Source organism: Polistes fuscatus, unplaced genomic scaffold (genome assembly GCF_010416935.1).
Source record: "Polistes fuscatus isolate 324 unplaced genomic scaffold, CU_Pfus_HIC Scaffold3, whole genome shotgun sequence".
Classification (NCBI taxonomy): Eukaryota; Metazoa; Arthropoda; class Insecta; order Hymenoptera; family Vespidae; genus Polistes; species Polistes fuscatus.
Window position 1 is genome coordinate 767779 of NW_025113107.1, and position 25649 is coordinate 793427.

The 25649-nt window shown below is 33.2% G+C and overlaps 1 protein-coding gene and 1 long non-coding RNA gene across 4 annotated transcripts in view; one reads left to right on the forward strand and one right to left on the reverse strand.

Annotated features, from left to right (window-relative positions):
* Positions 1 to 901: 901 nt before the first annotated feature.
* Positions 902 to 25649, forward strand: part of LOC122520227 (integumentary mucin C.1-like) — an 89397-nt gene continuing 64649 nt past the window's right edge. For all 3 annotated transcript variants that reach the window (XM_043640295.1, XM_043640291.1, XM_043640292.1), the window contains exon 1: positions 902 to 2988. In XM_043640295.1, the coding sequence (XP_043496230.1) occupies positions 2856 to 2988 (133 nt within the window). In that variant the 5' untranslated portion in view covers positions 902 to 2855. The remainder of the gene's footprint in view (positions 2989 to 25649) is intronic.
* On the reverse strand, positions 13730 to 14373 carry LOC122520249. The gene is made up of 2 exons (XR_006304492.1): positions 14263 to 14373; positions 13730 to 14019 (listed from the first exon to the last, which is right to left on the reverse strand). It is a non-coding gene; the product is annotated as an uncharacterized LOC122520249 (long non-coding RNA).

Below are 25649 nucleotides of genomic sequence, written 5' to 3' on the forward strand. Positions count from 1 at the left end.
AATTTTCAGTTTAATTGCACGCACGTATAAAGAAAAACGCGAAGAATGAGAATTAAAAATTAAAAAATAAATTCTCGTAAATTAATAGCATGACTTTCTTCCATTTTCTCGTAATTATCGAAATCTATAGAAAAAAAAAAAAAAAGAAGAAAGTAATAAAAAACCATAGGAAAGATAAATGAACAAAGAAAAAGGTTAGAAAAAAAAAATCAAATTTTCATTACATTATCGCGTTATTATAGCGGTCAAGTTAACACACATATACATATAATACACATATCGGAAATGATTTTCATTAGATCTTACAAGTTTACTCGATTTTCAGTAAAACGGGTCGTGTGTGTGTGTACCCAGGCAGAGTGCAACTATAAGAGGACGAAGCAATAGGATAGTAGTCGTAGAACTTAAGCAAGACCTCTGGGAATACGCGGATTAAGAATACGAACCCAGCTCGAATTGCTCAAAGGAAAGAGGACCTCCGGTCATGGAAGGGTGGTGGTGGTTGTGTTGGTGGTGGTGTTAGTAATACTAGTAGTATTAGTAGTAGTATTGCAAATACAACGAGACGAAACAGAAGGAGAACGAAATCAACATCGATAGTAGTACAAGGAAGAAGGGGAAGGGAAGGGAATTTTCGTCAAAGAGGGAAAAGGGTGGTCCAAGGTTGATTCACTCGAAGGCTACCAACATTGGTAAGGAACTCTTCTTCGTGAATGTTCCGTTTCTCTTATTAAGAAATGGCAATGGTAAGGACTAACTTGTAAGTTGGTGAGGGAAGACACCAGTAACATACTACGACCCTGACGAAAAGCGTTATTAACGCCCTGGGGCCAAACAACGACTTTAATCGAATTTCTCTCTCTCTCTCTCTCTCTCTCTCTTTCTTACTCTCTCTTATTCTTCCACTTGTCTCCTATTCCCGTTCGTTCGTTCGTTCATTCATTCATTTATACGTAGCGTAATATTTCGATAAATTGGACAATATTCGTGAAATGGGATATTCTATAGCTTCCGAATTGACTATGACGTCGGTTTGAAAGACTCAAACTGAAAGAGAAAAAGAGAGAGAGAGAGGAGGAGAGAAATTAGACGTGTTTCGATTCGCGAAACTGTCGGTAATAAATAACTGTAAAATGGTACAACAACAACAGCAACAACAGTGACAACAACAACAACAACAACGGTGGCTTCCAAGGGAAACGCCTAGTCGTATCGCAAAGTAAAATGTTCATCCGTTTCCGCGACTGGCGCACTAATAATACTCATGCAACACGGTTTACCTTGTTCTGGAATATTTCCCTTCTTCGACAAACGGCTGGTTGCCTTTTGTGCACCGTGAGAACTACTTTGCCAAGTCGAAACGGGAATAGCCTTGGAGCGGGTCGAATTTCGAGTGAACTGTAATATCTATTCTGTTTGAAGTAATACAGCAAAGACAAGAGAAAGAGAAACAGAGATTGAGAGAGAGTGAGAGAGTGATACATAACACAGATATATATACGTGTATTCACATACGTATTATACTTTCTTACTTGCTCTCACGTATTTACGTACATAAGTGAACGTAATTTATAAAGGATGACGGATAGAAAAGGGATGAAATTTCTTAAAAGTTTTATCCTCAAGCTTACAACATAAAACAATAACAGTGAATCTAACGTGCGTGTGTTCCGAGGAAGAATTAAAACAACACTCTGCATATATAATATTTCGTGAAGGAGTCTAATTGTACTCTTATCTAACTATCTATCTATTTGGCTTTCTCGATCGGTAGTCGGATTCTAAACACGGATGGAAGTCAGAGTATGTCTCGCCTAATTCCATCGTCAAAGTCTCTACTAGAAACGTTTCGCGTGTTCGAAGTAAGACAACAACGAGGACAACCAAGAACGTTGGCTAACTCGCGTTCCCGACGTTTCAAACCGATGACGATAATAATGTGCGATACGAATCGGTATTGACAAGTTTCTTCTTTATATCTGAAGGAAATTCTTTTTCTCAGGGAAGAAATAAGAGAAGAGAAGAATAGAGAAGAGGAAGAAGGGCTTTGGGCGAGGAGAAAAATACGGAACGTTGAAATATATACTGTTAAGGGGGGAGGAAGTATATTTATATATATATTGTCCAAGTCTGGAAGGTTTTATCGTCGCGTACGTCTTTTCGAGTTCATTCAACGAAGAAGGAAAACTAACCTCTCCGCCCAAGAATCCTCATCGAAAGTATTATATCATTGAGAGAAGGAGATAAGATACCGAAGGAACGAAAAGTAAGGAGAAGGAAAGAAGGAAGGAAGGAAGGGATTATAATTGAAACGAAAAATACAGATCACATTTTTTGTTTCTTCTTTTTTCCTTTTATACTTTAACAAGAACAACGATATCATACTAGCAGCTACTACCTGCGAATTGCATTTGGTGCTTGACAAAGAGAGAAGGAAAAGAAAAAGATTTAAACAAAAAAAGGAGAGAATTACAAACAGAAAAAGAGAGAGAGAAAGAAAGAAAGAAAGAAAGAAAGAAAGATAGATAGATAGAAAAGGTGACACCCAAGCGTATCATAAAATGTTTCGTATTTCAGAAATAATACTCACCTGTATGTAGTAGTAACAGTAATAGTAGTAGTAATAGTAGTAGCACCTGTTATTGTTGTTGTTGTTGTTGTTGTTGTTATTGTTGGTTGGTTGGTTATTTGTTGCAACGTTCTGAGAACTGAACCTTCGGGATATTAAAGTATAATACGTTCGTGAATGTGCGCAAGTGAGTTGGTGGAAGTAGTGGTTGTTATTGTGGTGGTGGTGCTGGTGCTGGTAGTAGTGGTGGTTCGTGCGGAAGTAGAAAAAGACGAGCTTGAAAAACATGGTACACGAAGGCACCGGTTTATGGCATGCTGCTGGATTCAATGTTTCTAGGTGGCTGATGGTTATAATACATGGCTATCGGGTCACCAGTCTCATCCTGTCTATCCTACTTAACGTGTTGGTACCTACCGGTGAGTATCATTCACTCATTAAAACCTTTTTCAGTCTCATTTGCTTCATTCGTTCGTTCGTTCGTTCGTTCGTTTTTTCCTTCTTTCTCTTTTTTGGATTTTCTTTTTTTTTTATTTTGTTTCGTTTCGTTCAGTTTACGATTAATCACTTTTCCTTTCTCCAGTTTTCTCTTTTCATCTAGCCCGGTAGTTGATGGTAGAGTTCTTCTCACCCTATACTAGTGCAAATCTAAATACATCTCCAGTATGTTTCAATGTTAACTTTGACAATCATATTTTCTGCCTTTGACTTTCTTTTCAACTTTTCAAAACTGTTTTCTGTTCTTTTTTCTTTGTTTTTTTGTTCTGGGGGGAGGGGGTAGGGGTTTTCCCTTCAAAAATAAAATGTTCCTCATTTTCGTTCGTTCTCGTTTTTTTTTTATTTTTTAGTTTTTATTCTTTTTTTTACACATAAAATATTTCGCTACGAGAGAGAATATTTTGTGCGTAAGTATGTTTCGATTCATTCAGCGACAGATGTACGTCAAAAGCACGCAGGAAAATTTATTAAAACAATATAAAATAAAAAACTTATATATATATATATACATATATATGTACATGTAGGTATATTAAAATTTGTAATATTATATATGTGTAGATAGAAAGAAAGAGAGAGGGAGAGAGAGAGAGAGAGAGAATTCTCGCATACAATTTTACAAAAATTCCTGCTTTTTACACATTATGTATAACTCATATCTATGTGAAAAGCGTGGAGAGAGGGAAAAAAGGGAAAAAAAGGGAAAAAAAAGGAAACGCGGAAACGGAAGAAGAATGTTTTAATCATTTTTAATAAAAAAATGTTTTAAAAATTCTTTTATAATTTGAAATAGTTGACACCCGAGTGGCAAAAACTTTGCCACCCCCTGCCCCCATACGTTGAAAAAGCTAAAGGATTTTCCTTTCAACCCGGTGTAATATCATTTTTATTTTGGATTTTTTAACTACTATTATACTATTTTTTGGTTTTGTTCTCTATGTAATACCGAAAGCTTTCGATAGTCGATTGAAAATTTCGATTAAAATAATAATAAAATTAAAAGAAAAAAAAACAAAGAAAGTATTGGAAATAGAGAGCACAATTTTTTTTTGTTCTTTTTTTTTCTTTTTTCTTTTATGAGTTAATTAGAATGAAATAGGATGTAATTTGTTTCTTTTCTTTTCCTTCTTTGTTTGTTTTTTTATCTTTTGTACATATTCACTTAGAACGATCAATAATTTTAATTTGTCTTTTATTCCCCGTTGGCCGATGACAAAATTACACGCGCGAATTCGCAGATCTGTTAAATATACGCAAGGTGAAATTAAAAATAAAAGAAAAATGTACTTTATCCCAAGCGATAACGTTTACGTTGATTAATTTGTTCGTCCAATGATACCACCGCGATCGGGATTGGTTGATTATAATTCTACAAACAATCGATGATATTTTTCTAATTGTTATTATGCCAACGTACATATATATATATATTGTCGTTAAAAATGTTACAATAAATCTTGCATTAAATTAATCTAATAAAAATGAAATAACGAGTTAATCAAGGAAAGGAGTTTTCCTTTTGTGAAGTAATATTGGTGATTGAAATATGTAACAAATTACAGAGGATATCGATCGGTTGCAACAATTGATAGAACAATCGGTTTCAAAATTTCTATAACAATACTGTTTCCACATATGTAAATCGGTAATTCGATATTACTAATTGCGTATCGAATACAATACGTGTAAATGTACGTACACGTACATTTGACCGATTTACGTTTATAAATGAAAAGAAATTAATTTATCAAAAAAAAAAAAAGACAGTAAAAGGAAAAAAAAATATTCAGGAATGATTCGTTTAAAATTTATTGGACGAAAAATGATTATTTCAACCTTTTGTATCGTAATAACGAGTAAATGATATATGATAATTGTAATAATGTTATTTTTAATTAGACGAACAGACGGACAGACGGACGGATAGACTGATATGTTACGTAGCATTGTAATTTCGAAATAAACTTCAACAAGAAAAATTTTCCTACCTACCCCTATATCTCGTTAATTATTATTTAATCAAAATATTATTCGCGGTTGTATTATTATTACACGTTAACGCGTTAACAAGCAACTAATCCGTGAATTCATTGGAACGTATTCGATAGCGCTTGTTCGGCGTGCTTACAAAAGCATAATTCTATGTGTGTGTGTTTGCAATTCGTGTACCCTATCCTTCATAGGTGCGTAGGTGTATGTGTATGTGTGTGCGTGTACCACGTGTGTGAAATGAAATTGAAAGGAAATACGCGGAAATATGCGTTGCAGTCGACGATTAAAACGAACGATTTATATTAAAAAGAAGAAGAATAAAAAAAGAAAAGTGATAATAATATTAAATAAATAAAAAATGGTGAAAAAAATTGTGTGATTGTGAAACAATGATATTCGACATTCGTTACTTTTTTTTTTCTTATCGTTGTCGTGGGATCAATGTTTTATTCGATTTTGTATTTATCTTACGATTGATTAATATTTGTATATATATATATGATTGCAAAAATATATATTTATGTTCCCCCCCCCCTATAATTTCTATCATCTTTCTTTATACGAGCATACTCACGGTCGATTGGTTATTTCTCTCGGATTTACGATCTTCTTGCCAGCTCGTTACCTTGCACGCGTTGTACAACTGCAACGTAGCAGCGTATGCGCGTTCCTTAAAATGCAAATTTTTAGTGGAAACTCTTTTCCCGTGGCACATCGAGGAAAAGTATATCGTACGGTTTGTGTCTCTAGGAATATAACCTTTTCAGTATATACTCCACCTTATGTAATATTATAATATATGCATACACATACGGTTCATACATACGTATTTATATAATATTTACACGTACGCACCTATACACCTTACCTATACACACCTATGTAATATTAAATGTATACATTTATACAAAAACTTATACACCCTAGTATATACAGGATGTCCCAGCCTTGCACTCGGGCTCTTATGGTAATAGAAAAAAAAAAAAAAATAAAGTAAAATAGAAAAATATGACGAAATATTGTAACATTGATTTTCTTCATTTTTGAATACGATATGGCAACAACAACAAAAGAAAGAAAGAAAAATAAATGAAAACTTTAATTTAAATATATTTAAAAGCAAGAAGAGATTCTAAATGAGAAACGAAGTGTCTTTTTCCTAAAGTGTAAAATAATTTTATACGGTTTTAGATTATAGTTTAATAAGGTATAGGTGAATGCCGAGTAACGGAGAATTTCTATAAACAAAAAAAACGAAATTACTTTTCGAACAACCCAATATGTTATATATGCATCTGTGTATGTATGAGTGGGTGTTTTCATGTATTTTTATTATTATTATATACATACATAGGTACAAACCTTTATTCCAGTATATACATTTATATATGTATATAATATCTACTACTATATGCGTTTATGAGTATGCGTGAGCCCATGTGTTTCTGTTTTAATGCAAATACGCAATAGTTAGAAATCTCGAAACATTTATTCGACTCAAAGGAACAATATAAAATATACAACTGGGGTAAAAACTTAATATGTTTATAATTATCTCGAACTAAGGTGGGATTATTCTCTCAAGGGTTGGTAGTTACATTTAAAAATTTAGAATTCTTCGCGCGTTGCGGTAAAACAAGCATTTCCCTTTCCCCACGTATGTTTTATATATGTATGTACGTATGTACCTATGTATGCATGTATGTGTATTCTTCCTAGGTGAATACGAATTCTGAAATATCTTTCGCACGTATAGGATATAATTAGAGATTTTTCTTTTCATGTCTTTTATAATTGTACTCTCATTTAGCTGGATATACACGCTTGTATCTCTCTCTCTCTTTTACTTGCATATATGTTCAAACAGAAAATATGGTAAAGTAAACGTTTTGCATGATAAACGTGTCTAACTAACGCGACCATCTTTTTCTACTTCTCAAAACCTTCATCAAATTCGACGCGTTGTTATTAAAATCAAGTTAATTCATTCGCGCGAATTTTGACGCTTAAATTATAACAAAATGATAATAATAATAATAATAATAATAATAATAATAATAATAATAATAATAATAAATAGATTCAAAAAAAGAATGGGTTTTTATAAATATCACCTTATCGAACATATAAATGTGAAATTATTTCGATAATTTAAATAAATATAAAGAAGATGTGAATTTTATATTCAATGGCGAATCGAAAATGTCGATTTAAAAATGTCTGAACGAATGAATTCGAATATAAAAATATATAATGACTTTTTGATCATTTTCGATGAAATAATTTACCTCCGATCAAAATATTATACTACGCGTGGTGTAAATTAACATAGAACTATTTTATTTATCACGAATAGTAATTAGATTCAAAGATAATCGGATAATTCCTATTCCTATAAATTGGAAATAAAAAAAAAAAGACAAAAACTATTACATCCTCGATAAGTTCGTTCAATAATTTACTCTTTAGATAAAAAATACACGTACTTTTGTTATAAAAAGTTTTTCTACCTTCTGAAATTTTTTCCTACTCAACATTTAATGTTTTTTTTTGTTCGTTTCCAAATCTAAAATTACGAAGGTAACAAAAATTTAAGTGTACTTCGTGTATTTTTCTACAAATATAAAGTTACATTTCTAATGCAACGGTTTAACTTGTAACTCTGTTTAACTTGCACGTATATTCGATTCCAAAAAACGAATGTTCTTATACATATATATGTGGGGTTTTGTATTATTAAGAAGTGTAGATATGAATGTGTGAATGGTATGAGTGTGAGAGTGATTGAAAGAAATGAAAGAATGCATCCGGTCGAGACAAAGGAAGAGCGTTAGATAGGAATGTTAGTTTATAGGTTTAAGGTTACATCGTCCGGACTTGTCGCCTTTGTATCGCTACATCGAAGTCTCCCGAATGTTCTCGATAATGTGAAATACCGGAAGAACATTTGCGCGTGGCTTGGAATGATCGGGAAGTTTCCAGGGAGATGACGAGAAACAACGGGAGACGATGGAGGGGATGTAGGATATAAGTGGGCGACGGGAAGGACGGTGCTGGGTTCTGTTCTGTTCTGTTCTGTTCTGGGTTGCGTTTTTCTGAGAGTTGAATAAGAGGAGTGATAAGTGTAACGGGAGGTACGAAAGACAACGGGGGAACGGCGAAGGATCAAGATAGACGACGAAGAGTCGGATTCGGGTGTTCCTTGCGGTTGATTTCGGGACGTGGGAGTTACACTTGTTATTAGATTATTAGATTATTAGATTATAGATACTTACCATTTTATATTCTTTTTACAAACATTATACCTTGTTACTTATTTTTAATAAATACTAAATATATATTACCATTATACAATAAATTCTTACATTTTTGGGGGCTCGTCCGGGATAGAATCGAAGTAACGAGCTTGTGAGTATCTATAAGTCTAGGGCAGTGAAAGTGAGTAAGTTCATCATGGAGTCGGGAAGGTCATCTCAAGAAGATCTGGCAAATACGACAATTGTGGCGGCTGAACCAGATATTAGTGAAATGAGGTATCTGGACTTGAAAGCCAAATTGAAGGAGATGGGCTTACGGTCGACAGGTAAAAAGAAGGAACTTGCGGAACGCCTGCGAGCAGCTAGGGAAAAGAAGCTGCGGCAAAACGATGATGACGATGATGATGATGATTCCGAAGAGGAAGAAGCGGAAAGCAGTGAGGATGAAATTTCTACGAAGGCAATGCAGATGCTAACTTTCAAAGATGTGGAAGAGTCGCTCCAAACATTTAGTGGCGACGATACGCTTAGTGTTAAGCGTTGGATGAGAGATTTCGAAGATATGGCAGAAGTATGCCAATGGGACAGTACTCGAAAAATTATATATTGTAGACGGTTATTGCGAGGATCGGCGAGATCGTTCGTGCGATACGAGAAGTGTGGTAAGTCGTGGAAACAGCTTAAGAAGGCATTGTTAAACGAATTTGCGGAAGTGACAAGTGCATATAAGGTCCACGAGTTACTTAGGAAACGAATGAAGAAAGTTGAAGAATCCTATCAGGAATACATCTACACTATGTGCGAAATTGCTGCTCAAGGAGGACTGGACAAGACAAGTACGATACAGTACATTGTGAATGGTATAGAAGATGAACCATCTAATAAAACGATCTTATACGGGGCAACGACGATTAGCGAGCTGAAACAGAAGTTTACGTTCTATGAGGCAATGAAAGAAGAGCTGCAGAAAAAATCGAAGACGCCGAAGGTGCATAAGAGCAAGGAAACGGAGGAACTACCACGTGGATCATCTACGAGGACCGGCGGTGGAAGCTGTTACAATTGTGGAGAGTCGGGTCATCGGAGACGAGAGTGTCCATTTAGGACCAAGAGCGTGAAATGCTATCAGTGCGATGAATTCGGCCATGTATCAAAGGATTGTCAGAAGAACATCAAGCCTCAGGAGACGCCGAAGCAAGTGTGTAGTGTGAGTACAGAAGCCGGCGGAAAGTGTGTTAAAGAAGTGCAATTAGGAGACAGTAATGTTACAGCGTTGATAGATACGGGTAGCGATCTTAGTCTAATTACAGCGAACCAATATTTTAAGATCGGCGCACCCAAATTGGGTAAGGAAATTTTGCGATTTCAAGGCGTGGGTTCTGACTTAATTAGTACGTATGGCGAAATAGAAGCAACGGTCACTATTGATGGGATGGTGTATCCGATTAGGTTGCATGTGGTTTCTGATACTTTATTGGGTTATGATTTGCTTATCGGTAACGATTTTTTGAGAAAGGTAAGAGTAGTAATTGACGCGGGTAAAGTCTCCATCCGCGATACGAAGGAAAGTCCGGTAACGAACGATGATAAACACGAAATTTTGAAAATGGATGTAATTAACGAGCGTAATGAAATGGATCTATCTCATGTTGCAAACGAAAGGCATAAGGGAAAAATAGAAACTTTAATAACGAATTATCGACCAGAGGAAGTCCGCGAAAAGGGTTTGGAAAAGAATATTGTTTTAAAAGACGAAGAACCGGTGTACGCGTGTCCGAGAGGGCTATCGCCAAAAGAAAAGGACGAGGTAGATACTAATCGCAGGGGCGTACTAAGTTTTTTCGGACCAACAGGGTATTTTCGAAAGTTTGTGCCACGGTATTCGGTTATTGCGAGACCGTTGTCTAATCTACCGAGGAAAGAAATAGAATTTAAGTTCGGGCGTGAAGAGGAAGAATCCTTCAAGAAAATTAAAGAGATATTGTGTAATAAACCGGTACTGCGACTGTACAGGGTGAACGCCGAAACAGAGCTTTATACGAATGCGTCTGGTAGGGGATACGGGGCGATCTTGATGCGGCGTGACAATACCGACGATATGTTTCACCCGATATATTGTGCGAGTGGAAAGACCACTCCGGCCGAAGAAAAATATTCTAGTTATAAGTTGGAGGTATTTGCGATTACTAAGTCATTGCGAAAATTTAGAGTGTATCTATTAGGAATAGATTTTAAGATAGTTATAGATTGTCGTGCGTTCACACCCACCATGCGAAAGGGGGATTATTGTTTCAAGGGAATACGTAATATCGCGGGGAAAGTGCTGCGGAATTTTGATAAATGGAAAGCTTGGTTGGATAAGATTGACCGTGGGGCTATCCCCACTACTAGGAAGATTCTTGGTTGTTACTTTGTTGTCGAACCATGGATTCGGAAAGATGTAAAAATTTTTGATGGTGGTGGTACGATTAGTGGCATATCTGAGGACAGATATATTCTGTCAGAACGGCCGAGTGTGGGGTTTTGTATTATTAAGAAGTGTAGATATGAATGTGTGAATGGTATGAGTGTGAGAGTGATTGAAAGAAATGAAAGAATGCATCCGGTCGAGACAAAGGAAGAGCGTTAGATAGGAATGTTAGTTTATAGGTTTAAGGTTACATCGTCCGGACTTGTCGCCTTTGTATCGCTACATCGAAGTCTCCCGAATGTTCTCGATAATGTGAAATACCGGAAGAACATTTGCGCGTGGCTTGGAATGATCGGGAAGTTTCCAGGGAGATGACGAGAAACAACGGGAGACGATGGAGGGGATGTAGGATATAAGTGGGCGACGGGAAGGACGGTGCTGGGTTCTGTTCTGTTCTGTTCTGTTCTGGGTTGCGTTTTTCTGAGAGTTGAATAAGAGGAGTGATAAGTGTAACGGGAGGTACGAAAGACAACGGGGGAACGGCGAAGGATCAAGATAGACGACGAAGAGTCGGATTCGGGTGTTCCTTGCGGTTGATTTCGGGACGTGGGAGTTACACTTGTTATTAGATTATTAGATTATTAGATTATAGATACTTATCATTTATATTCTTTTTACAAACATTATACCTTGTTACTTATTTTTAATAAATACTAAATATATTACCATTATACAATAAATTCTTACATATATATACCAATGTAGTACGTAAGTATAATACATACACTTACATACACGCGTACGTCTACACTTGGTAGATTTATATATTCAACCTCTTCCGTTCCAGGAATTTCGGTTAACTCGGTAGACTCTCATTTCCTGATTTTTATTCATCCAGTAGAATAAAACGTAGCGTTTTCGAAACTAAAAAGAAACGTTTCGTGCTTTGATTCGTTTCATTCAAACGAAGAAGAATTGAAAGAAGAAGAAGAAAAATTACTAACAGAGATATACGCGGACGATTTTCTTTGTTTTATAACTAAACAAAACAACAAAAAATATCTTTATATGTAGGTTGTGTCTGTCTGTCTATGTGTATGTGTGTGTGATATGTATATGCATCGCATTGTTAAAAATATATACTTTACGAGTACACGGATAAATTTCACAGAATATTTCTAATGGCATACAATAACACAAAGCTTTTCTATTTCGGTAAAAATTTTTCTTCGAATAAACCATAAGGTTACTTATACAAATATGTATACTCTGTGAAATTAAATTACTCGACGCGAATTTTGTCATACGTAAAGACGAGAAATTCAAGTTTAATTCGACGTCGATAGAGAGATATTTAATTTTCCAAACGACAAACACGAATAGGATTTTGTAATTGTCTAAGCTAATTGTACTAATTGGTAGAACTTATGAAACATTTAGTTCTCGTGATGTTTACTTAAAATATTCGCTTCCTGTCCGAATAAAGATCTCACATTTATATATCGCGTTGAGTATGATAATTAATTATTATATGGAATAAATATTCAAAGGAAACAAACAAATCCATTAGTATGATTAACACATTTATTTGAATATAATATGTTTAATTATTTTACTTATAATAATTCGAAATAATTCAAATAAACGTATTACTTATAATAATTGCAATGAAAGGCTAAATTTGTATCGACAAATTAAATAACTGAACAAATTGATTTTTGATTGTACACTTTACTATGTCAGATTTAACGACAATTTTTCTTCTGTAAGAATGAAGAAATTCGCGGATAAAGTTTTGCTGGATACTTTTGTTACATTCTATATAGTTACATATGACTGTTATGTATGTGTGTGTGTGTGTGTGTGTGTGTGAAAGTTCTAGAGTAAAAATTTCTTTTTATTTCGATATCTACGATCACCCAAGTGGTTCATCATTATTTCTCTCTATCGAGTCTCGAGTAGACACTGTCATAGTGAAGTATCTCTGATCGAATGCTTGCCTTCTACTTGTAGGTATATTGAAGTAGTTGATTTTGTTACCGTCGTAGTACGTCGAGTACAGTAACTCAAGTTCTCTTCTTATTCTTTTTCTTTTATTTCTTTTTTCTTCTTCTTCTTCTTCTTCTTATTTTTTCCTATTTTCCTTTTCTTCCACTTATTCTTTTTCTCTCCCAATGGGGGATAGATAGTAGGTGTAGAAAAGTGCACGAAGAAAGAAAGAAAGAAAAAACAAACCGAAAAAGAGGTAGAACGTTTTTTCATTGGATTTATTTGACATCAATGATGCGCCATATCAAAGTGCTTCTCTTTTATTTTTTTTGTCGAAAGAAGTCGAAATAAGATTGAATTTATTTTCAATCTAATTTACATGTTATACAAATTTATGTAATAATAATATTACAAGTATACATCGTTGTATTTTCTTTATTCATTTGGAACATCGTAATTCTTCTCATTTTTATCTGTATGTTTTTTTTTTTGTTATTTCTTTTTACGCGAAGGATACCGATAAAGGGGTGGAGGATAGAAAATTAGGGAGAAAAACAAATACACAACAAAACCAATTAAAGTTGACATAATTAAAAATAATTAAATTTTTTTCTTACTCGTTATATATATAAACAACTAGTATGAAATATTTCTATTTTCACGAATGATTATTTGTAATATTCGTTTCGATGAATATTTCAAATAAAAGAATACGCGAAAAATAACGATCGTGGTAAAATACTAATAACATTTTATTAATATTCCTTCTTTTTCTTTTTTCTTTCTTTTATTATTTAACTTTCTCAAAGAACAGCGTGCCCCCCTCCCCTCTACCACGAGACCCTATTTTATTACGAGAGAACAATAATATAAGAAATTGAAATATCATATATACTAATTGTTTGTAGAATATAAGACTGTAAGCGTTTCGATATTAATGTCGTGAGTTCGGTTATTTCGACGCATGAATGAGTGAGATAGGGAAGGATAGATAAATCAATTAACACAATTTTACGCGGTATGAAACACTTGCTTCGGCATAAAAACTCTCACGAAGTTGAGAGAAAAGCCGGGGCAAGCTATGACTTTATTTAATCCTATAATACAGTAAATAGTAGTCTCTTATTTCTTCTTTAACTAGAGAACTCTCTTACCTTCGTCTCCACTACAAATATGTAACTTATCGTAGCCTACTTAGATGCGTTATCCGGTCTTCAAAACACGTTAATCTCGCTGCCAACACCTTCCACGTGGGGTAGCCTTTTCCTTCACAAATTTATCCTCGGCAGGTCGACTGGTAAACACTGTAATAGGCACCGTGACTGTCGGTGACAAGCGTAGTTGTGCCTTTTGCACAACTCCTTCAAAGTGAAGTAAAACAGTGCGGTCGTGTGCTTGCACGACCCCATCGAACTTAATAATGAGCGCGGTTGAGTCTATGCAAAACCCCTTCTACTTGGCCAAGTGCATGGTTGTGTCTATGCACAACCCCCTCCTACTTAGTAAAAAAGCTCGGTTGCGGCTATGCCCAACCCTTTCAAACTTACCAGTCGACAACTCGAAAGCACACCACAAGAAACAGCTCTTACTTCAAAGAAACCAATATGGCGCCTCTGCACCTTATCAGCAAACGAATAGTCCTTTTCAATATCCAGAATCGGTCTGTCGCTTGCGCTCTTGAGACAGGGCCTACGCACCCATCTCCCCTCTCCCCAGTACCTCAAGACCCACGCGCTCGTACCTTGCCGGCTAAAGGCGGTCCTACATGTATCTCTAATGCCCCCTCGCGCCCTCATAACTCAACTAAGGCAACCGTACCCGATCCTATTTAGAATGTAATTCTAACCAATTTAATATCCCAACGCCGTCGCTATCTAACCTATTCGGCGCGCAATACGAATCGGTCAAATGCCCTAATTTCACCGAACACTAATTAATGTAATCATATATGTAAGTATAACATAATATATAATTTCATGATAAACTTATACGAGATTGGTAATATCTTCTCTCAATAAAAACTGTCTCCCTCTCTCTCTTTCTTTCTCTCTTTCTATCTCGAAGACTGTAACGTTAATATTATCGAAATGAATTCAAATTATATTCATTGTATTTCCCTTTTGCAAGTCTTGAAAGCTCTTTGTAATTGCATTTCTTCTCTCTCTCTCTCTCTCTCTCTCTCTCTTTCTTTCTATCTTTTATTTTGAATAAGTGATATTCCTCGCGGATACTCAATGTAGAAAATAGCTTCGAGTGTAAAATAATATTAATAATAATTATAATAAATATTAACATATATAACTATTATATTAAATATTTGAAATATTATAATATATTTATATAACTTATTATTAAATATATTTTAAATATAAATATATAATAATTAAAATATTAATATCATCTATATACACTAGTGTTTATTATTACAAGCTAACGTTGAAAAATATAAGATAGTATTTTAACGTGACGTATATAATCTTCGTGAAGTTGTTTGATATAGGAGTTAGAAGTGGGAAAGGGGTGGTTTATAAAAACAGAGAGAGATAAAAAGAGAGGGAACGTTTCACGGTAGGTGGACCGTAAAAAAAAAATATATATCACCACTCGATAAAAGTTACACGCCAAGTCCCCCCCCCGTTATACGCGTCCCGTAGAAAATAGAGAATACGTATACATACTCGTATATTTTATCGATTCTTCGAATCTGGGGTGACCGTTGATCAGAAAGAGAATAAAACAGATAGAAAGAGAAACGAAGAAAGAGAGAGAGAGAGAGAGGAAGAAAAGCGTGTTACCTCTCAAAGGATCAAATTCAGCAGAAACAATAACCTCGTTCGAAATCGTCCGAATTGGATATAAGGTCTTTAAAGTATCTGGTTTTTCAAGAGAGAGAGAGAGAGAGAGGGAGAGAGAGAAACCAAGTCAATCTTATTGGTGTTATCCGTTTAAAGAGACTTTTAGCAAGGCTTTTGAAACTTTATCTTTTTTTATTTTGTTGTTAGTTCCTTTTTATTTGTAATTAAACAGATCCCTAGAATCGACTTTGTTTTTAACGCTAACTGTTAACATACCTACTTACTGTTTTATCGCTAATTATTTTGTATTACTTTTATTTCTATTACTTACTACTACTACTACTTCTTATTTCTACGACTAATTGTTATTGTTAGTTTGATGGTATTTATTTTTAACGTTATTATTACGATCGGACAAGGTATGATTTTGAAACGAGTTGGGGAGGGAGAGACAAAATTTTTTACCAACGTAAAATAAAGATACAAAGGTACAATACATTTGAAAAATAAATAATAGTCGTGATTGAAATTTGAGGAACAAGATCATGTAAAATAGAGAATAAAAATTGTAACTATTTTTTTTCTTATTCTAAAACTTTTACCATATTAATTTCGAACGACTAATTGTAAGAAGAAAAAAAAGAAAAGAAAATAAAAGAAAAGAAAAGAAAAGAAAAGAAAGAAAGAAAAAAAATCTTCGAACTTAATTAAAAATATTTTGTTAAATGAACGAAAGAAAAACAAAAAGGAAACAAATAAGTGCAAATAACTATTTTACCTACAACATTCCAATTTAAATTCACTTTTCCTATTTCATTTTTTTTTTTGTATTATTAATCGAAAAGCTTTGTAAGAAATAACTCATGTGTAATAATACTATCTTGATTCGTTTCGTTCGTTTCATTCGTGATCCAATAAAAAGAGAGTTGAAATCTATTTTATTTTCTATAAGTACGTGTATATACATACTTTAGTACTTTTAGTACTCTTATCAAGGAACAGGATAACGTGAATCCAATTGTTTCCTCTTTCTTTTCCCCTTCTACAGTCTACCCCCTCACTCTCACCCCACCCACCCACCACTTACTCCAGCCCATTCTATCATCTCTTCTTCTCTTTGTCCTTTCGTATCCTTTTTACTATCTTTCTATTCTTTCCCTTTTCCTTCGTTATTTATCATTCTCTCGATCTCACTCTCGTATTATACACTTTCGACTATAAAAGGGGAGAAGATGAGTTTAGAACGTTAAGAAAACACTCGCTTACTTCTCGTTTGCATCGCAAAGCAGATACAAGAGGATAACGGGCTGGATAAGCTTTTCGTTAATATCCGTACATCGTTCCTGTTTATTCGACAAAAGAAACAACAAAGAATAGCTTTCTGATCTCTATCGATACTATACTATCACAGATACTTTTTCCCTATATGTAGGTACAAATATGTGTATCTACGTATGGCTGTGTGTTGTGTGTGTGCGTGTGTGTCTATATTATCCGCTATTTAATCTTCTATGTGTCATGCTTATATATTATATGTATATTCATGTCTATGTATATCGTTCATTTCCTTTTCTATTTTCTTCTACTTCTTCATTTTCTTCTTCTTATTTTATTTCCCCTCCTCCTGTCGCTTTTTTTGTTTGTTTTTTCTTCTTTTTTTTTTTTTATTTATCCCTATTATTTTACCCTCATTTTGTTTAATATTTTTTTGTATTTTTTGTTTTGTTTTGGTTACAAATTCAAGTACGTTATCTCGCGAGTTTTAAATTTAAAGTCGTGAAACACTCTCGACCGTTGTATATCTCTAATTTACATTGCAAATAGCAATGCAAACGGGGAATAGGATTGAGAGAGAGAGAGAGAGAGAGGGAGAGAGGGAGAGATAGAGAAAGGGTGGTAGGGAAATAGAGAGGTAGTATAAATTGAAATAGATTTTTCTTCTTTATCTATAAATAGTTTATCGTGGAAAGATAAATAGTTAAAAGACGCTTCTCCAAATTGCGTGTAACGCGTTCTACGAAGCGAATTCTCGTTAAAGCAGATACGTTTTATGGATATATGTATGCGCATGAATAAGTGTATGCGTGCGTGGGTGTACATGCATGTATGCATGCGATGTGGCCTGGTAGTTTGCAAAGCCAGCCCTGTTACGATTCCTATTTCAATTGCCTACGAAGTTTCGACACGTCATTCCTCACGTCTGTTGCTTATATACATTTATTTATATATATATATAGTTATTTACATATACATCTCTATGTAGATATATATTTATATATAATATATGCTAAAAAATGTTTATATATATATAAATATATATATGTTACTGCGAAAGATCGAAATTGGAGAATGTCTAAATTCACATGGTCGCATGTCAACATATACCAATACTATGAAAGATTGAATATTTCGGACATATATTTAGGACCATGTGAATTTTAACATTTATAATTCAGTTCATTAATGTAATATCTTACGCGTAACAGACTAGACATTTTAATGGAAAACATATAAATAGAATTTCATTATACATTTTAATTTTAGTTGTTATATGAAATATGTAGATAATATATGAATTCAGAAGAGACGAGCAATCAATGTATTATATTGAAATTGTACCAATATAATACGCCATTATTCCACCTATACACCTTCTATGTTAAAGTATAACAAAAAATTAGTTATCCAAAAAAGCTGAAAGACGAATATAAATTTTATAGAATCGGTTTTTATGATTTAAAAAATTATTTTATGTTAGAATAAATTGCAAAGTTTTATTTTATGTGTTAGATCACGTGTTAAGATATTTTCCTAATTTTATCGAACAGGAGGAAGAAGAGGAGGAGGTTATAACACTAACACAAAAAGATAGAAGTAACAAAGTAAAATATACATATATATACATAGTGATTTAAATGAACCATGAAATCTTGTAAGCATATACATACGAGTCCCGTTTATTTTCTCTCTCTCTCTCTCTCTCTTGTTCCTACTTATTCACATTCACTATACATATATATATTTCTCTTCCTCTTTCTGTACTTCTTACTTAAGTCTATGTGTCAGTGTGTGTTAGTTAGTTCGAAGTGCTTTTGCAAGATACGCATTACTTCGGTTTATCTTACGCATTGATTTGTTTTTACTAAAGCTTCAATCCTCTCTCTCTCTCTCTCTCTCTTATTCACTATCTTTCTGTGTTAAATGTTTCAGTAGTATAGTGAGTTAGTAGCTCATTCGTGGAGGGTCTAAAAGAGACCATTGGCATACCAAAAGGGCCACGCCTGTGTTGAAGAAAATTCAAGTCCCTTCTGAGAGCCAAGTTCATCATCTATTTGCTAAATATACTTAACTGAATGAACTGTGTGTGCAAAAGAGATAGGAAGAGACAAACAGATAGTCAGAAAGGTAGGCAAGCAAAACAGACAGACAGACAGACAGTCAGAAACAGAAATAGCAAGTTTCTATTATTACCTTCTCGGCCTTCATATACAGAGTGTCTCAAAATACGCTAACACAATTTCCAAGAATCAAAATTCGATACTATAAAACTAATTCAAATTGAAACATTTTTAATATTTTGTATTAAATGAGTTACATGATAATGACATAATCGTTTGACTTGCGTTGATAGAATTTGCAAAACGACAAGGTGAGATAAGAAGTTTAACTCGTTAATAGTTTAAGCAAACGGTGTGTACCAATTGATTAACGACAAAGAACGATTCTAAGCTGTAAATTTGAAAATTAGATCATAAAGTGCAAAATTAGCTCCACGAACTTTTGCTTATTTCTATTTCAACGTATGCATACCGAAATAATTATTCGGGACGAAATTATCATACTTCACAGATATTTTGAAACAACTTCTACACACATTTTAAGTGGGGCGGTGGCAGTGGGTGGGGTGTGGTTGGGAAATGGGGGGCTGGGCGGCTCATCCGTCGTTTTAGTTTTCTTAAGTATCTCTCGTGTTTATTTCCGTACGAATTCTCGTATTGGGAGAGCAAATTAGCGGTATACGTGCAGTTATGAATGCAAAGTGGAAGATAATAATAGAATGAATGATAGAGAATGAGAAAAAGTGAAAGAGAGAGAGAGAGAGAAAAAGAGAGAGTGGAAAAGTAGCATGTTGTTAGTTCAAGTTAGTGTATTCGAATTAATTCTAAAGATTCGGAGTAGGAAAAAAAATTTCCTGTATGTATTCTTTTGAAAAATGACTAACCGAATATAAATCAGAGCCTATTGTTAACGTATAAATACGATTGTACGTTTCCTCATTTGTAGTTTATCATTAATGTATGTAGTATGTTATTATCATCGTGTCATCATTGTCATCATTTTATTCTCTCTCTTTTCCCCTTTTTTTTTTCTTTTTCTCTTTCTACGACATTCCGTTCACTTCTATTATCTTCCGTTCTACTATTCTTGCTAATGTAAGAAGCTAAATTTCGTACTTGCCCTCCCCCCTTCCCGTTCCCTATTCATTTAGTTTCTTTTCTTATTTCGCTAATGGGATTCCTTGAAATGGTGAAAAAGTAGAGATATGGAAAGATAGTGATAGGAAAAAGAGAAAAAGATAGAGATAGGGATAGGGATATTGGGAGGGTGAGGGTGAGGCTAGGAGGGGAAGGATAGTGGTAAATAAAAGGCGAGAAAAAGTTGGGAAAACTCAATCGCGAGAAAGGGGGAAAAAGATTTGAAAAGTGATATCACCTGTTTTCTCGAGGACCTTACTTACTTCCCGACTTTCGAAGGGTTGTTTGGTGAAAAGAAATAATCATTAGGACAAGTAGTAACGATTCCGTGCGGTTCCTTCGAAGAAGAAGAAGAAGAAGAAGAAGAAAAAAATATACTCATTGTCAGAAAGAAAAATATGAAGTTTTATATAAGCCCCCCAACCCACACCCACCCCACTCCCTCCGTTAACCTTATGCATACTATTACTTGCCAGTATTATTACACAACGATTCAAAAATCAATTTGTTCCTTTTGTATTTTTTTTTTGTTACTTCGAGATAAACTTCGAGATTTATCTATCAATGATCCTCATATCTTTTTCTTCTTTTTTTCTTTTTTCCTTTCGTTAATTTATTTTTCTTTTCTCTTTTTTTCGTTTTATTCAACGACAACGATTCGCTGTTCATGAGAGTAAGATTTCTTTTTTTGGTTTTTTTCTTCTTCTTTTTCTTCTTTTTAAAATTAACGAGGAAAAAGTTTGGAAATTTTTGATTTGTTTAATTTTGTTCTTTGTTTTTGTTTTTGTTTTCTTTTCTTTTTTTAATTTGTTACGTAAAAAATGGGAGTTTTAATTAACGCTTCGAAATAAATATATGTATTTGAGAAAAAAAATACCTGCTGGACGAGTATCATTTTTTGTTTCTTCCCCCACATACAAACATATATAGACTGTATAGACTGAAAATATGAAATATATTCTTATGAAAATATTCTTCTGTGTTTTTTTTTGCGAACGAGTATAGAAATAAAAAGAAAGGAGAAAGATTTTTTTTTAAATTACGAGTAACCCATGATCGACCACGCTAGAAGATATCGTAATGATTGAACGAAGAATGCATTCACATACACTCGTATATACGCACATACCAACCAACACGCAAACGTATATACGAATGATACATGTTTTTTTATAACAGAGATAACAAAAAATAGGAGTTGGTTAATTAGACAAAATATATTCGTAGTGTCACATTAATGAACCTCGGTGTAAAATTGCAATTAAATTTTTCCTTTAACGAAAGTAACACGGGAATATATAAGAATATTTATTCGAATTGAAAAATAATAATTTATTTCTTTTTTTTTTCGACTATATTTGTAGAAGTAAAGTTTTAGAATTTGTTTCTTTTTCTTTATATTAGATAATAATTAATAATTTTGAAAATATATTTCATTTTCGAATGATACGTAAATTCGCATTGTTAGAAAATATTCTATTGTATTTTTCCGATTAATTCATACATACACCTACCCACACACACTTACCCATGCACACACAAACATTTCTATCCCATTCATACTTGATCAATTATTTACTCAGTTATTTACACCCTCGTATATTACACATCCATATCGTACGCTTGGGAATAACTATTTTGGATGTAAACAGAGAATAGTAATAACTATGCATTATAATACACAGTTGCACGCTGATGCGAAACAAAAATAATTTCATTTCGTGTGAAATAGAAACGTGGGGAAGGAAAATCTCTTTTAAATATTTATAATAACATTAAAAGCGAAAATATATCATATCGTCAACGAAATAATCTGCGCAAAAATAAAATTAAAGAAAGAAAGACAAAAAAAAACAAAAAAAGAAATATTTAAATTAATCCAGTGTGATAAAGCGACGAGAAAGGAAAAAGGAAAATGGTAAAAAAATATATATATATATAAAAAAGAAGAATAAATGAAAGGAAGAAAAGAGGTCTCGTCCTTGTAATTAACACTGGCATCTTCTTCTCATAAACCCTTTGCTCTTCTCGAGTCATCTTGACACACTTGGGGGTTGTAAGTCGAGTTAACGTTTCACGACCACCAAATAGCCTACTTCAAAAGTGCAAGATTTTACGTGGCCTGAAAAGCGACAATTTTCTTTTATTTTTCTTTCGACCAAAAATGCCGGGACCATTGATTCTCTCTCTCTCTCTCTGTCTCTCTCGCTCTGTCTCTCTCTCTCTTTCTCCCTCATTCTAATCTTTTTTATTTTTATTATTTTTTCTTCTCTCTCTTTCAATTTCATATTTTCGTTCTGTACATTTTTCTTTTCTGTTTTTCTGTGGTCACATTCATTGCGTATGGATATTTATGTGTACGTTTATGTGTGTGTTTCTATTTATATATATACATAAAATTTAAATAATTCATGAAATAGCAATGTCCAAGTTGTACTCGTCAAATCATTTTGAGTTTGTCCAACAGTACAACACGATGTGACATTGTATTATTCGCGAACATCAAGAAGATAATATGAAGGATAGTAAAATATGGGTTTGTCGGTCAAATATAATTCAGCTTTCGGGATAAAATAGACGATTCTTTTCTATCTACCAATAAAATATTATTTCCTCTCTCTCTCTCTCTCTCTCCCTCTTTCTCACACTCTATCTCTTTTTCTTTGATTTTAATTTATTAATTAAATGGAGCCTTAAATTGTTCGGGTTTAATGTTTCACGAAAATTGTATGTCAACCGGTGTGAAATAGGTGTTGAAAGAACACCATGAGAAATTGAACCGTGAATTAAACATTTTACGATCAACTTGTATATTATGCACCGAGTATCTCGGATTGACGAATTGGAGTAAAATTATTTTCTTTCTTTTGTTTTTTTTTCATTTTACATTTATTATAAACACATTATATACAATCGTGTTATTGTATGATGTATTCATTTTATCCATATACGGTGTTATCTTGAAAGAAGTTGCTTTTTCCATAAAATAAAAGATAAACCGAAGATTTGGTTTAAATTAAAAACAAACAAACAAAAAAACAGAATAAAAATTCTAATATTTGATATTTATTTCAATCGAAGACTAGGAATTTTTAATTATAGTTTTAAAATAAAAAATATATGTAAATCGTGCGTTATGTAATTACTTCGAATACTTAGAAAAATTAAACAATTTTCTTATTATTCAGTTGAGTTTTAATTAATTTTTTGAGCATTTTATATATATATGTGTGTACGTATCCACTTCAACAAGACGATAATGAATCAACGAGTTAAAGCTGTTTGTTCTCTTTTTCTTCACTATTCTCTCTCTCTCTCTCTAACTCTCTCAATCTCTTTCTGTCTACTCTTTTACTTACAACAGAAAAGATTTATACAGGTTTCGTAGTCCAACTAATGCGAGAAGCGAAATAAATCACGTTCTCTCATTTCTTTTATTTTTTTCTTCCTTTTTTATACATATATATATATTCATATTCATGAAAATTATTCGACTTCACGGTAAAAAAAAGAACTCGAATATTATTTTTTCTATTCTACTTTGATATAAAAAGAAAGAAAGAAAGAAAAAAAGAAAGAACAGGAGTTGAGTTTTTGATCAAACAAAATGTTCAAAAGTTAAAACGGATTTCTTTCGTTTCACCGTATAAAGGTGTTTGTTTTATTTTTCCTTTTCTTTTCTTTTATTTTCTTTCCTTATTTTTTCGTTTTCGAATTGAATGAAAGAACGAAAGAATGATCGATCGAATTCAAGTAAAACGAATGTCCAATGGTCTTTTTCAACTCTTTACGATCGTTACTAACTCGAATCGTATTCGACATCTCATTTCCAGTTTTTATTTCTTTCTTTTTTTTCCTTTTTTTCTTTTCTTTCTCTCTCTCGCTCTCTCTCTCTCTCTCTTGATAAAAATTATGATGGATGCGAAACGGGATTGTAACAGATAAGGAAAAATTTCAATGGTAAAGACTTTTCCAGAAAGTCAGTTGGTTTTTTAATCTGCGATTTTGTTAGATATTTGAAAATTTTTAATATAATTTATTTCAACGTGATTTACGACTATTAAAATGCAAAAATTGTTTATACGCTTTTAAGTGTGCGTGTGCATAAATTACAAAGTTTTAATTATTCATTTAAATATTTCGTTCCTTTTTTTTTTTATTTTAATAATATCGAGAATAATGATCGAGAAGTTTTAAGAAAAATAAGATAAATCATATCTTCAAATGTTTCACAATAAAAGATTTTTATTTGTCGAACTATCCTCTATGAATTAAAAATTACGCAAAATGTGTATGTGTATGTGTACATAGACAAAATTAAAACTAAAATTCCTATTTAATATCGAAAATTCTTTGAATCCGTGAAGTATAGAAAAGAAAAAATAATAATAATAATAAATAAATACAAAGAAAATGAGAGGAAAAAATTCTAGAAAATCGTAATTAGATCAAGATAGATCGTGTGCACGTTACAAAACGAAATTGAAATTATTCCAAACGAATCGTACCCAAGGGTACGATTCTTCCTGCTTAATCGTTCAATAACAAAGAGAGAAAGAGAGAGAAAGAGAGAGAGAAATACTTCGTTTTACTGAAAAATAGAGAAAGAGGATAGAGAATCGGTTAATTTAAATTCTTTCGGGTTAAATTGTCATTCGGTAAAAGAAGAATCACTCGATCGAGAGATAAATGAAGAAAGAAAAGAACAAGAAGTAAAAAAATAGAAAAAGAAACAGAGAGAGAGAGAGAGAGAGAGAGATGAAGAAAAATGTATGCATCTAATTAATATGACGAATATAATATAAAGATTATGTTCTTGATGTGTTATGTTAAATTTCTCACTGCGTGAGTTAAATATGACAAAATACGGGATGCTGTTACGATCATCGAATTAATCGCACTCACTTGAGTGTCTCAGTTTCCGCATTGCATTGCATTGCATTTTATATATACATATATATATGTATGTATGTATGTATATATATATGTATATATCAAGCTAGCAAGCTTGCAACCTAGGAAGGTAGATAGGATAGATAGCTAGATAGCTAGCAACCTACCTACTTACCTAACCACGCGAGATACTCCGGAGGAGCCATTTTATTCCGCGTGGTTGCTCCTGGGATTACGAAAAAAGAGAACGTTATACTATCCCTTTCTCTCTCTTTTTCACACACACACACACATTTTTTCTCTCTCTCTCTCTCTCTCATAAACGCCAGCATTTTTTACATCCTGGCAAACCGGAATCGCAAGAAGTATACTCTCATTTTCCAGCGAATTGGCTCGATTAACGTTAGACGTGTTTCTCTCTCTCTCTTTCTCTTTTTTCTTCTTTTCCTTCTTCTTCTTCTTCTTATTATTATTATTTTAATTATTTCTTATTGTCGTTGCTTCTTTTTCTTCGTCTTCTTTCTTTCTTCCTTCCTGCTTTTATATCATCTCATTTATTCCTTATTTTTCATTTCATCACCATTCTCAATATTTGATTCTCGATATCGAATATAAGTCGATTATATTTTACGAAAGGATACTTTGAAACAAACGATTAATTTCATCCGATTAATTAATTCTTAAACTCGGTACCCGTTAACTCGTTAATTAGTTATTTATTTATTTATTATTATTATTATTATTATTATTATTATTATTATTATTATTATT